At 56.7% G+C, this 12,428-nt stretch overlaps 6 protein-coding genes across 6 annotated transcripts; 2 read left to right on the forward strand and 4 right to left on the reverse strand.

Annotated features, from left to right (window-relative positions):
• Position 1: 1 nt before the first annotated feature.
• On the reverse strand, positions 2 to 1,799 carry SCHCODRAFT_02714025 (uncharacterized protein; the record flags this gene model as incomplete). Its single annotated transcript, XM_003028391.2, has 8 exons — positions 1,322 to 1,799; positions 1,116 to 1,267; positions 977 to 1,064; positions 818 to 911; positions 733 to 764; positions 395 to 539; positions 205 to 271; positions 2 to 119 (listed from the first exon to the last, which is right to left on the reverse strand). The coding sequence occupies exons 1-8, from the start codon at positions 1,457 to 1,459 to the stop codon at positions 2 to 4; spliced, it is 834 nt and encodes a 277-aa protein (XP_003028437.1). The 5' UTR covers positions 1,460 to 1,799.
• A 104-nt stretch (positions 1,800 to 1,903) lies between these two features.
• Positions 1,904 to 3,388, reverse strand: SCHCODRAFT_02639174 (uncharacterized protein). Its single transcript, XM_003028392.2, has 5 exons — positions 2,849 to 3,388; positions 2,738 to 2,797; positions 2,599 to 2,687; positions 2,468 to 2,540; positions 1,904 to 2,281 (listed from the first exon to the last, which is right to left on the reverse strand). The coding sequence occupies exons 1-5, from the start codon at positions 3,008 to 3,010 to the stop codon at positions 2,099 to 2,101; spliced, it is 567 nt and encodes a 188-aa protein (XP_003028438.2). The 5' UTR covers positions 3,011 to 3,388; the 3' UTR covers positions 1,904 to 2,098.
• A 143-nt stretch (positions 3,389 to 3,531) lies between these two features.
• Positions 3,532 to 7,400, reverse strand: SCHCODRAFT_02553307 (uncharacterized protein). Its single transcript, XM_050343688.1, has 7 exons — positions 7,254 to 7,400; positions 6,991 to 7,203; positions 6,788 to 6,942; positions 6,454 to 6,726; positions 4,881 to 6,393; positions 3,894 to 4,830; positions 3,532 to 3,842 (listed from the first exon to the last, which is right to left on the reverse strand). The coding sequence occupies exons 1-7, from the start codon at positions 7,273 to 7,275 to the stop codon at positions 3,638 to 3,640; spliced, it is 3,318 nt and encodes a 1,105-aa protein (XP_050198244.1). The 5' UTR covers positions 7,276 to 7,400; the 3' UTR covers positions 3,532 to 3,637.
• A 221-nt stretch (positions 7,401 to 7,621) lies between these two features.
• SCHCODRAFT_02074216 (uncharacterized protein) lies at positions 7,622 to 8,090 on the forward strand. The gene has a single exon (XM_050341692.1). The coding sequence runs from the start codon at positions 7,750 to 7,752 to the stop codon at positions 7,987 to 7,989; it is 240 nt and encodes a 79-aa protein (XP_050198245.1). The 5' UTR covers positions 7,622 to 7,749; the 3' UTR covers positions 7,990 to 8,090.
• Positions 8,091 to 8,191: 101 nt separating this feature from the next.
• SCHCODRAFT_0237513 (FAD-binding domain-containing protein) lies at positions 8,192 to 10,067 on the forward strand (the record flags this gene model as incomplete). The annotated part of the gene is made up of 7 exons (XM_003028084.1): positions 8,192 to 8,414; positions 8,441 to 8,557; positions 8,606 to 8,963; positions 9,014 to 9,116; positions 9,151 to 9,745; positions 9,794 to 9,900; positions 9,978 to 10,067. 7 exons carry the CDS (start codon positions 8,192 to 8,194, stop codon positions 10,065 to 10,067), a joined length of 1,593 nt encoding a protein of 530 aa, XP_003028130.1.
• A 270-nt stretch (positions 10,068 to 10,337) lies between these two features.
• On the reverse strand, positions 10,338 to 12,376 carry SCHCODRAFT_02639181 (uncharacterized protein). Its single transcript, XM_050346061.1, has 8 exons — positions 12,017 to 12,376; positions 11,769 to 11,965; positions 11,555 to 11,701; positions 11,438 to 11,498; positions 11,235 to 11,387; positions 11,176 to 11,182; positions 10,702 to 11,127; positions 10,338 to 10,635 (listed from the first exon to the last, which is right to left on the reverse strand). Exons 1-8 carry the CDS (start codon positions 12,051 to 12,053, stop codon positions 10,449 to 10,451), a joined length of 1,215 nt encoding a protein of 404 aa, XP_050198246.1. The 5' UTR covers positions 12,054 to 12,376; the 3' UTR covers positions 10,338 to 10,448.
• Between the last annotated feature and the right edge of the window lie 52 nt (positions 12,377 to 12,428).

Here is a 12,428-nt window from a genome sequence, read left to right on the forward strand (position 1 = left end):
TTTACAGATATTTTCTGTCCAAGTTGACTGACCCTTGCGCGATATTGATAGCCCCAATGGCCTTCACCTTCGGGGACAGCTGCCGCGCTTGTTGGATGAGCATCTGCGCAGTGGAAGCCCTGGAGATGTGGGTCAGTAAGTGTTTTGCAATTTGAAGAACATAGTGCATTTGAGGAGAAGCCCATCGCTAGGGCAGAAACTCACTTGTTCTGCGCGTTCATCAGCGCATTGCGCTCCATCATGTCAGTCATGGCGCCGCCGCCCATCATGTCTGGAAGACGAGTTAGCATTGTTATGGTTCAGAGCGCCTGGAAAGCAGGATAACGCCTCGCGCCCTTGCTGGCGTCTAAGGGGCTACACAACGACGTCAACGATGAACAGATCTAACAATCACCAAACGTCGAGTGCGTCAGCGCCTCCCTGATGAACCGATCACTCATGCGCAGCTCGCCCTCCGCGTGCGCGAGGATGTCGGCGACGCGTGACTCGCTGTTGAGCCGCTTCTGCACGTCGTTGTAGATCTCCTCGACGTAGCGGACCTGGGAAGAGGATTGTGATCAGAAGATGGTAGAGTTGAGAGGAGAGGCGGCAGGCCATAACAAGGACAACAATTGAGCAAGGCGAGAGGGGAAGAAGGAACGGGGGAAAGCTCAGAAGCGGAGAAGGACAGAAGGGATGCGGAAATAGAGAGGATGTGCGAATATTTTGTGGCTTTAAGTGAACTCGCCGCACCTGCTGCTCAATCTCGTCATCGTGGGGGAACTCTGAGAGCGGCGTCAATGCCATGGCGGCGATACGCATCACGTATGAGGCGTACCTTGGGTGGGGCCCTCGAAGATAGAGTTGTACAGGGCAACCAGGTCGCCCTTCAGGCGCTGGTATCTCTGGAGCTTCTCCTCGAGGTCCGCGAGCTATGAGGCGCGTCAGTACACAGCACAGAAACACGGAGCTCCGAGCTCTTCTCTTCGCCACGCACCGTAGCTTTGGCCTCCACGATCATCTGCTCGTTCGTCTCGAGGCTGTTGCGGACCTTCATTTCCTCCTCTAGAGCTTCTATGTATTCCCTAACGATCATGATGAGCTTGCGATGACAAGGGGAACCACAACGGACGCACTTCTCCTCCTTGCTCGCCTTCTGCTCGAACTTCTCCTTCTTTCCCGTAAGCTTGTGCGCGAGGCGCCTTGTCGTCGAATCACGGATGCTCTCATGTTCCTTGCGCTCCTTCTTCGTCTTCTGCACGCACTTGTCAAGCTTGGTCTTCAGCGTCTGCGTGCGGCGCGTCAGCTCCCCCATCGGTGAACGTGATTGTGGCACACGCACCTTCTTCTGCTGCTCCAGCTCTTGGATGTAAGGTCTCTGATTCTCCAGCGCCGACGGTACATAGTCGAGCTCGCCGATCTGCGATAGGAGGTGCGAGTGGTACTGCGCGTTGGCGCGCACGGTGTTTGCGATGGACATGGTGGGGGTCAAGAAGTGTTGCAAGATGGTTGGAGACAAGGGGAGCCTATATAGGCGCGAGGACCTACAGCTTAGCGCCCGATGGACACAGCCAAGCAGTGATATCACGCATCGCCCGCTGTCTCACAGCGGGGCCTATCAAATGAAATGGCCTCGATAGCATGAATGCCGGATTGTGGCGGTCCAGTACTAGGAATTAGAGTCATTGGAGGCAATGCTGGGTATAGACAATAGCAAGTTCAACAACAGAAGCACGAAAAGGCGGAAAACAGACATGAGGCTCTCGTCGGTCCGGTCCGGGGAAGTCCGCTACACGTGCACGTGACTCTCAAGGGAAAAGTCTGCCACGCAGAGGATTGGGACATGCCCTGGGCGATGGAAGATGGAATTGAGATATCACGGAGCGGAGAGCGAGGAGCGGCAAAACAACATGAATAAGTATAAGATTATCGTTAGTGGACGTTACAGGTTCGTAGGTCGTGAAGGGTCATAACGATCGTGAAGGGCTCTGGAAGAGCTTCTCAAGAGTTCGAGGTGCATCCCAAGTCCAAATCCGAGATCTGTGTCCTCCGGCATGTGCGTGCTTCATGCAGCGGCGACACTGTTCGTGGTACCGATACCGTTCACAGCTAACACCGCTCACAACGCCAGTGCACCGCCAACGACACCCAGAGCGGCCGCCACAGCGACTGGTAGCAATGAGCCGAGGCCCACGGGTATCGCAGAAGCGGCGTTCGAGGTCGGTGAGGGCGCGGAGGTGGCGACGCTCTCGTTGTTCGTGACGGAGACGTTGCCGAGGAGGGCGGAGGAGAGGGCACAGACCTGGGTAAGGTGAGATGGGTGAGAATGGGTGGGGTGGGTCGAGACAGATGGGGAGAACCGGTAAGCGGAAGATGACTGAGGGGACAACGTTGTATAACAAAGGATGTAAGAGCGATGTGGAAGGAGGTCGTGGGACGAAGCGAGTGTGCCGTACGAGAAGATGAAGAAAAGGACGACGAAGCTCACCTTCCGCATGCCGTCGACCACATCCGGCAGATTGGGCGCGTCTAGCACGTTACTCTGGTTCGTCTTGATGAAGCTAGCGTCGAACAAGGGGTGAGCATCCGCACGACGAATAAAAGCGATGATAGACTTACCAATCCGCGCACTGGGGGAAGACGGACTTGAACGTGTCTGTGCATGCACAGCGGATGACATCGACGAAGGCGCCAGGGTTGAAGATGATCTGAAAGAGATGATGGATGGATTGGGGACAGGGCTCACGTTAAGGCGTACCATGGAGAAGTTGGCCAGCACGGGGGCAGCATCAACGCAGCCATCGATATCTCCGTAGCTCTGCATTGCTTCATGAGGAAAAAGCACGGTGTAGATCGAGAGGGAACATACCTGTTGGCATATCCCGCACGACTTGGGGTCGTCCGGGAAATACGGCTCCGTGGTGCACTTTTGCAGCTCCTCGCGCGGTTCCAGCAACGAGACGCGCGTCGGTGCGGGCGACGCTTTCACGCAGAGCAGGACGAGGAATACCGTGAGGAGCTTCGTGGCCATGGCGATCATGATCATGGTGGCGGACTCTCGTGTTGCAATGCTTGAACCACGGTCAGTGCTCTTCGCGTGCCAGAACCTTGCTGAGTGCTATGCGAGGGGGAAGGGGAGCGCGGATGTCCGTGGGTGCAGGAGAGGTGGCGAGAAGCAAGCCTGAGGGAATCTTTTGATTCGACCTCACGCCATATGATCAGGCCCAGGTCAGGAGGCCCGGATTGAGCGGCGGCGGGCGCGAGGGCATGTGCGGATGGCTTCCCCAGCTTTTGAGGGCATCTCTGTCGCAAGATTCGCTGGTTGGGGGGCTGCAAGGCATATCTGGACGTGAGGGGATGAGCAGAGCCTGCTCGCTGCGCAGCTCCTGACCAGGGCCTCGCGGCCAGATCAAGTGCGCGCTGCCTTTTTAGGAAACACTTCCGAGGCTGGGGACCTGGGCTTAGGTGTAGTCTGCGGCTCTCAACAGCCTTGCATAACGGCAGAGCACTCTTGAAAACCCCCATCTGCGTACCAACTTTCCTAAGGAACGTCCGTATCCTCGCAGTGAAACTCGCCGACATGCATCATATGGCACTAGACACCCTCATGTACATTGTACAAGTAGTCCACGACAGAGATATAATACAGCTACATTCTTCAGACTTGTTGATGTAAGTCTCCTTCCTGTTGTCGACTTGGCCGCCACAAATTTGCCCATACACTCGCAGCCTCCCATATGTGCTTCACGAAACCCTCCCCGGACTCGGCATCCGCTTCCTCTAGCATCTTGTCAAGCTTAGAGAACTCGATAGCGTACGGGCCGTAGTCCAAATTATCCGGGTATCCGGCAGGGCGTACGCCTCTACAAAGTAAGTCAGCGAACGTGCGATAAGCCGAAGTAAGGTGAACGCACTGCTCGAGTAGCCATCCGACGTTGACACAGACGAAGAGGGAATGTCCCTGACACTCGAGGCGATCGCATGGCTCGCCGCCAAAGAGTTGGGCGAAGCGATACAAGCTACGGTAGCGGTTTAGTACCACCCAGGGACGCCCTCGGGTCGCGTTGGCGAGGTGTACTTCGGCGATTGAGGAGATGAGCGTTCGATGCCACACCTCTGAGTCCTCCGCTTCGGTGTCCTTGTATAGCCGTCGCAGGGCCTCCTCGTATCTCAACAACTGGGGGACGTGACTTGGATGCGCTGGTTCGCACATGCTCGCCATCCATCGGATAGTTTCCTCCGAGAGCGGAGGCCTGATGCTCCTGAACATTGCGTTCCGCTCTCCAAGCAATGCGCCGATGTAACGAGTGACGAGATCCTGCACAAGATGGCGATGAATCGCATGCCGGGCATGTTGGATGTACTCCAGAAGGCGGTTCTTGAGGATGACCAGCATCGCTTGCTCGAGTAAAAGGCCCTTCTCGACGTCGGGCGTACGAGGTGTGGAGAGTTCGAGAATGAGGGAGGCACAGCGGATTGGCAGCTCCACGGTATTCAGCCCTTCGTCCTCTCTTGCTGTGAATACGCTCCTCGTAGACAGGCGCGTACGATGTGGTATGGTCGCCTCAGTATGGACAGTTTCAGGATCGCCGACCGCATCAGATCGCGCCGCCTTGTAAAGGACGAATATCGTCTCGAAGTTCTGCTGAGCATCGTGGAGGAAAGAATAGACAGCCTCGCGGCTCTGAAAGTTTTGCACGCTGCCAGCGCTATCGTGGAATACTCGGCAAACCCGGCGATGGTATTGGGGTGCCAGAGACTGCAGTTCGGTCCAACAAGCATCTGCAAGCCATTTAGGAACCGGCTGGTTGGCGTACCGAAGGTATTCTGCTAGTTGTGCTAGGGCTTGCGCTACAGTGAAATTTCAGAGACACTGTCGCTGCACGAGCGAAAACACTCACGCCATTGCCCAATGCGCGCGCGAGTGGAATCGTTGCCAAGTACGAGGCACAAATAGTCGGTGAGCCGCTGCTTGACGTGACTGTGGTAATCGCAAGCCTCTTGGAGGGTCGCCGGTCCTTCGCACGCTCGATAAAGGGATGTCCGCGACTTGCCGTCCCTCGTTGTTGTCGCGACGCTGTGAGCCTGCGCAAGCAGCAACACGTCTTCGAGCCAGGGCTGGATCGTGACCATATCCTCATCCGTCAGAAGGCGTCGACTCGGGTACCCGCCGACGCCCATCTGCTGTAGAGCGGTCGGCTTCTGAAGTAATATGGTAGGCTCATTAGGCATCCTCCGGCATGCATAGTCCAGCAATAAGTGCCACACCGCCGGCGCCAGCCGCGTATCCCGGTTCAGCACAATCCGCCTGACCTCCCGCAGAAGATCGTCCGGCGCTGGAATATGGCGGTTGTACCGCCGACTCGCTTGCGCAGGGTAGAACAGACGCAGGCAAAGGAGGCGGATGAGCAGTTGCTGGTTCGTCGACTGCGTATCGGACGCCTCGCGCATCCTCTCCGCGACGACATTCCAATCTTCGTGCGTCACGAGGTTTCGCCCGAAGAGGGGCATGAATCCGCCGTGGCGTTCGGTGACGAGGCCGAATGGCTCCCAGGCAATGCAGCATAGGCTGCGCGCCCAGCGCTCGAAGCCAAGGCAGCCGCGCTCATCGTCGAGCTTGCCGGGTGCGGTGACTTCGTGGAGGGTGCTGGGAAGGACCGCGCCCAGACCCATCCTCCAGGCCTCCGTCTTGGGGTCGAGCGCAAGCGGGGACGGCCATCCGGCGCAAGCCTCTGAGATGATGTTGCGCGCTGACAGATTTGTTGAGTTGGTGTAAAGCCAAGTAAGGCTGTCAAACATCATGTCGAGGATCGACTGATCGAGTCGGTCGCCCTGCATCCGGATCGCTGCAACTTCTTCCTGGCCGGCAAACTTGGGCGGTCGTAGGAGCGCTGAGTCAGAGGTGAACACGTTCTTTGTTCTCAACCACATGAGGGAGATAATGCTCCAAGGGTGGGCCCATAGCGTGGACAGGATGACGCGCTTGCGTACGAACCACCGTGCAACAGACTGAGCTAGAGGAGCAATAGTCGCTGGCCAACGCTGAAGCCTGGATACGAGACGCGCAGGCTTGAGACCGTAGTACGCCGTGATAAGGCGCCGCAGCAGATCACGGACAGCGTGAGTGACGGGTGTCCGATACGAACACTGCCAGTGAACCACCGCCAGAGCGTGCGTCCAAAGGTAGAAAAGGTAAGTCATACCTGTCAGTGCGGCGACCGTCCACGTGATAGGCAAGGATAGGGCGTATAGAAAGACGATCAGACCGGCGAGGAAGAGGGCGAGGGAGATATGCAGTAGCACGGGGATGAGACTGATGATGAAGGGAACCTTCCAGCGGACCAGTTCCTTATATCGCATGTGCCGTATCAGAGCGCGATCGCGTGGAGGCCCAGATGGTGTTTTCACATATTCCTGCGCGTCAAAAGAGATTAATGAGGTTGGCATGCTCTACTTGACGGTAAGAATAGTCACCTGAAGCCACTGCTTGACCAGGACTGCGATGAGCACCGTCGCCAAAGAAAGCCCGAGGGTGGTGAACCAGAGCGCATTCACCCACACGTCTCCCGTCGTAGCGGACAGCGAGTCCAGGTCTACGCCTGCTGACGGTACATCGTCAGGAGAGCGCGCACGCTGCAGCGCCACCAGCTCCAGCAAAACGGCAGCTGAAATACGCCCGTAATCGGGTTGCAGCGCCTGCGAGGTCTGGGCGACGAAGGTCGTGACGACGGCAGAAAAAAGGGCAGCCTATACGATCAATTCAGTATCTGGGCAGACAACGAGACTATCAGTCACAAGAGCGACTTACGAATACAAGATGTACGTCCAAGGTGTCCCGAAAGCCCTGGAGCATGTCATCGTCAAACTGCCCGCTCTCGTCGAGGTAGACGCGCCACACGCGCGCATTCTCTCCTACTTCAGCCCCGTATGGATCCTCCGGGTAGATTTCACTGTAGTCGCCGACTACGGTTATTGAGAACAAATGACATTGCGTGAACAAGAAGTACTCACGCCCTCCCTTGCCACCTGATGAATACTTTGGTATGCCAAATAATCGAGAGGTCTCCTCTCGGCCGCCGGTTCCAATGTTCGCCTGTGCGCGCGCCTTACGAGGAATGGGCGGATCCGCGGCGTTGACCTTTGGTTCTTCGAAAGGCCGTTCAGGAGTCTCCTCCTCCTCATGTTCAGACTCGTCCGACATCTTCTCAATGTCTGTATATCCGGCTGGCGAAGACTTTGGTCAATCACCCTGAAAAGGTGCCCGAACAGCGTACCTGATTGCTGTCGTGAGCTCATCGCGGTCCTGTCATAAACGGAAACGAGAAGTCTAGCGAGAGGAAGTACACGGTGCCAGCTTCGTCGAGGGATGTGAAGGTTAGCACCAAGACGCGCAGCGCCAGGCAGCGCCGGGCAGTCTAACACGCCGCCCGCGTCTTGATCATCAGTGACCTTCACTCGATCAGGCTGATAAAGGGAGCATTTGATGGTTTGATCTCAGCAGGTACAGCGCTCAGCCTAAGCCTGAAGCTTTGGGACGCGGTTCGTATTCCCGCACAGCGGACTGGGGCGCATAATGAATGTGGGAAGCATGCCGCACGCGAGAACAATATGACAAGTGTTTATTTGCAGCGGCTGATGCAATGATCCATCCTTGCTCTTGACCCTCATGTCGCTTTCGGCAATGGATATATTCTGAAGAATACAGACATTTTCAGCGACTAATGTGACACTGACATACATCGAGGCAATGGCAGACGTACTGCTACGTCCATGCTGGTCCCCGTGGTCCATCACAGCGGCGTCTGCGGCGTGATAACCCATGACTCGAATCTCCTTATGTTCAGGTGCGCTTCTTCCCACTCCCCACTGACGACGGACCAGGTCTACGGAGAAACGTCAACACTTTGGACAAGAATCCTGGATGTTGCTGTCCGAACGCGGCCCGCTAGCTGGGAAGATCTTCTCTTCACTCAATTCACTAGTCCCACAGCTCAGCCTAACGAACACTGATCTTCGCGTGCGAGCAGCCACCACCGTATGCTCCTGATGCTCGCTATAGTCACCTGGGCTGCCGCCCTCGAAGTCTGACAGGGTAGAAAACACATGCATGGCTGTGCGAAGCCACGGCTCTCTCTGGCTTATAACTCGGTCGTGGGCGACGGGCGACCTGCGCCTCGGAGGGACTTGCCTTTACGCCTCGGAGTAACCCACCATGGCCCGCTTCTCCTCCTTCCTTGCGCTGCTCGCCGCCACCGTCACTCCCGCCGCGCGCGCGGACCCTTACAACACGTTCGACGGTCCAGGGTTTCCCGCGTGCAATGAGGTCGCGGCGGTGTACCACCCGACAACGATCGACGAGATGGCCGCGCTCGTGAAGAACGCGTCTGACAATGACGTGCCAGTGCGCGCGTCGGGGAAGGGTCATATGTGGTACGGTACGTAGCCTGTACGTCTTCCCTAGACCGAGACCGAACCGCTGAGTCCACTCCAGACACGATGTGCACCGACGACCCGAACACGGTCATCATCGTCACCGAGGCGCTCGCGGGCTTCAGCAACTTCACTGCTCCGGATGAATGTCAGCGAGAACCTTTCTTGCTGGCGGGAGTGTACTAACATCGTATAGCCGGTGTCGGCAGCGTCACCATCGAGGCGGGCGTCACTTTCTTCGAGCTCGCAGACTACCTGCACGAGCGCAACACGTCCATCGGCTACTCGCTAGTGAACTGGAATATCACCGTCGCTGGCGCACTCGCTATGGGCGCTCACCGTTCGGCGCTGTCTCAACCCGCCGACGTCGCCGGGGCTGCCGCTGCCATCGACCTGCTGCTTGCGAACGGCACGTTCGTGCACCTGAGCGAGGCAGAGCATGGTGATACGGACGACTGGCGCGCGGCGACTACGAGCCTGGGTCTGCTCGGAATTATCGCACGGGTGACGGTGAAGATCTTCCCTGAGTTCAAGTTGGCAGCGGACCAAAAGATGTGCGTTGCATTCATTTTGCAGAAAGCCTCGAGCTAATATTTTCTCCCAGCCTGGACGAGAAGGACGTACTCGAGGGCGATATCTACGGAATGATCAACCCGTACCCCACCGCCAACTTCTGGTGGTGGCCCGGCCAGAAGAAGTTCCACTACGTGCGCGCGCATCTTACAACAATTTTTCCTCCAGCCTCACTCAAATACGATCTCGCAGCGCACCTACGAAGTCGTCCCCAACGACGCCTCCGGTGAGGGCTTCCAAAGCACCTTCTCCGTCAGCGAATTCGAGGGCAACACCGCCAAGACACTCCTCGAGAACGGCGCCAACAGCTCGCTCATCAACCTCAGCACCGAGACCCTCTTCTTCAGCATCTGGTCCGCGCCCAACTTCCACGACAAGAACACGGACATCGCGGCGCTCTTCTGGCCCGTCAACGGCTGGTCGTACGACTCGCTCATCGGCGGGCTCTACCCGGACACGAAGCCCGAGTGGGACTACAACCTGCGCGGGAAGACGCTCGAGCTCGCGTTCCCGGTCACGCAGGCGAACGCGATGCTCCAGCGCATCCGCGAGCTGTTCGACGAGAGCGAGGAGGGCGGGCATCTGATGACGTCGACGTATCGGTCGGGGATTAACATCAAGTTCGGGCAGGTGTTCGACGATTTATTGAGCCAGACGAGCACGCTGCCGAAGAATACTGACGCGGATTGGAGCAAGGGGACGATCATGTTCGACTTTCCGACCTATCTTCCGGACAGCGGGGTGCGGTATAACGAGCCGTTCTGTGCGTCGAGGTGCTCTTGCTTTGGGATTATTACTCACAGTCTGGTAGACGCAAACCTCGCGGAGACGCTGATCAACGAGTTCCCCTGCCGGCCCCACTGGACAAAGAACACGCGCGAGATCTTCCAGAAGAGCGTCAAGAATCTGGATCCCGATGTACGTTGCTTCGAACCACTGTTTCTCCAGACGTTCTCATCGTTGCTTGCCCCTTTCTCATCGTTGCCTACTCCCAGATCCTCGCCCGCTTCGCCGCAGTGCGCGAACGCTACGACCCCAACAAGACTTTCGCAAGCGTAGTCGGTCAGATCATTGGCGTCGTATGAGTGCATACCTCGGTCCCCCTCAGTCGCAACGACTAATCAAGTGCTCTGCTGAATCTGGAACTGGACAACCTTTGTAGCACATCACATTCACTACGACCACTTCACGACTTCCTACTCCTTCTTTCCCTCCCTTTTCTACGTGTAGTATACCACAGGCGCAATGCTACGCGCCCAATGTATGGAATTCGACTGTGAGCTGTGGGACCATCTCTTCAAGACCGAGCTCGGCATTCGCCGCGTGCAGACCACGTGACCAGTGTTCGACTTTGCCAAAGCTTCAGATATCGGGCAAATATCTGGATACATGATGCATGCAACGAAAGCCTAGAGTACAACAGAGAGAATGATACGATATCTTTCACCGAGTCCCCGAATCTCTGTCTACTGACTGCCTGCGCTACTTTCATTCTCGTCGAGCGCTTTGGAGAACTGCTTGCGCTTTTCCCGCAGCTGTGAAGTAACAGGAGAAATAGGATGGCTTCGCGGCAAGAAAGCTCGAAGGTCCATGCATTTTGGGTAGGAAGGGATGACGATATAGGACTCTTGGGCGTCGCATGGCGAGGGGCAACTGTAGTGAAACGCACGTCAGCGTGTCGACCACTGCAGGCGAGAGCTGGACAAGTTGGATACGCACGTATTCCTCATATCCTCTTCGCTCTCCGCAAACAGCCTCTCAACGCTCTCCCAGTCAAGCCTGTTCCCCTCCTCGCTCGCGGGCTCGATCCCGGCGAGGTCGATGAATTTGACCCGGGCGTCGGTGAACTCGGCCCCATCCTCGTCGTTCATGTACTCGGACCGGCCTCCCTCGTCGTCCATAAACTCGGCCCTGCCTCCCTCGTCCTTTGAAGACCCGCCTTGCACCCCGTATATCAACAGGTTGCTGACACAAAACCCCGACTGGGCTACGTCGCGCTTCAGGCGCGTCTGAAGGCCGCTCCTGCTGAAGCTCGGCAAGGTGTTGCTCTCATGAAAGCCCGCGTAGCAGAGGCCTGCGCGGTGTAAGCGGGCGACGGCGCTGTAGACGAGCTTCTTGTCGCGGGGTTGAACTATACGTCCGGTCCTGAGTAAGATCAGATGGCGAGCGAGTGCCCGAGAGTGGAAAACCTACATCGGTTCTACGAGCTCATAAGCACAGGCGGCGGACAATCGAAGTCCGTGAAAGCTCACCAGTCACATATCCCACGACCCTGTCCTCGCTGGTCATGTGGCCGTAGATCTCATGCGCGTATTCCAGCAGGTCTGCGCGCTTAAGCGCCTGATAGGCATCCATGCCTCGTTCCACGTCGCGCAGAGTGTCGTCGTTCCAACCACGGAAGACCTCTAAGGGAGGATGAGCAGATAGAAGGGTGCACACCAAAGAATGCACGCGCCTATTGGTATTCCCCGACAAATGCCCTGGCGATGGTAGGCGTTGATGAATTTGGTCAAGAACTACGGCGAGACACGGTATCAGCAGAACCAGAGGGTGTATAGGTCGATGTACGCACGATCTCGCTCTCGTCGACCAGTTCGGTCCAACACGGCGTCCTGATGCGATGATTCCTCGAAATCACCCTTGGGATGACTTCCCGACGTTCCCTGTCCAGGTACACCCAAGGGGAGATCTCCCAACAGATGGATTCCAGGTTCTCTTGCTGTGAGTTTCGCGGGTGAGCGCTTGCATTCACAATCTACACGGCTGACGTCTCGGCGCCTACTCACAATGACTTTGAGATCGGCGACCCACTGTCGCTGTGCGTCCTTATGGTCCTTCTCTGTCGTGTCGTCGCTGATGCATCTGAATGGATCTTTGGTGGAATGGTATTGGGCGTACGCGGGGAGGCCGCGGGCGTGGAAGACGACGACACGGCGGTGCATCCGGACGGCGTAGAGCGCATAGTTGCTTCCGATGGAGGTATCTAGACCAGTATGAGATGCACGGTAGTAGATATAAAGGAGCGAGTACTTACCGAGGAGGGCAGCTACTTCGGGAGGCTTGCACGCCATGGTCAGTACAGCGGGTGTATGATGGTCGGGGAAGGATGGGTACAGTGAAGGGCGCCTATCTGATCCAAAGATGAACACAACTTACAGTAACGTGCGCATGAACTTCGAAAAGCGCGTGGAGGACATGCTGTTGGTCCTGTAGGCGCCCGGGTTTATCGATCTTTCAAGGTCTATTGACTAACACTGTTTCGATGCACTCCGCCTGTCCCTTTCCAATAGAAGTGCATATCGTATGTTGAAGTGCACGTTTGTGACCGACAATGACAATGGGAGTTCCATATCGCACTGACTATCCTGGCAAGCGCAGAGCCCATCATGCATCATGGTCGAAAGCTGCAACTTCAATTTGAAGTTCAAAGCAAGCAAAATCCAACC

The sequence above is a fragment of the Schizophyllum commune genome, assembly GCF_000143185.2.
Source record: "Schizophyllum commune H4-8 unplaced genomic scaffold SCHCOscaffold_11, whole genome shotgun sequence".
Lineage (NCBI taxonomy): Eukaryota > Fungi > Basidiomycota > Agaricomycetes > Agaricales > Schizophyllaceae > Schizophyllum > Schizophyllum commune.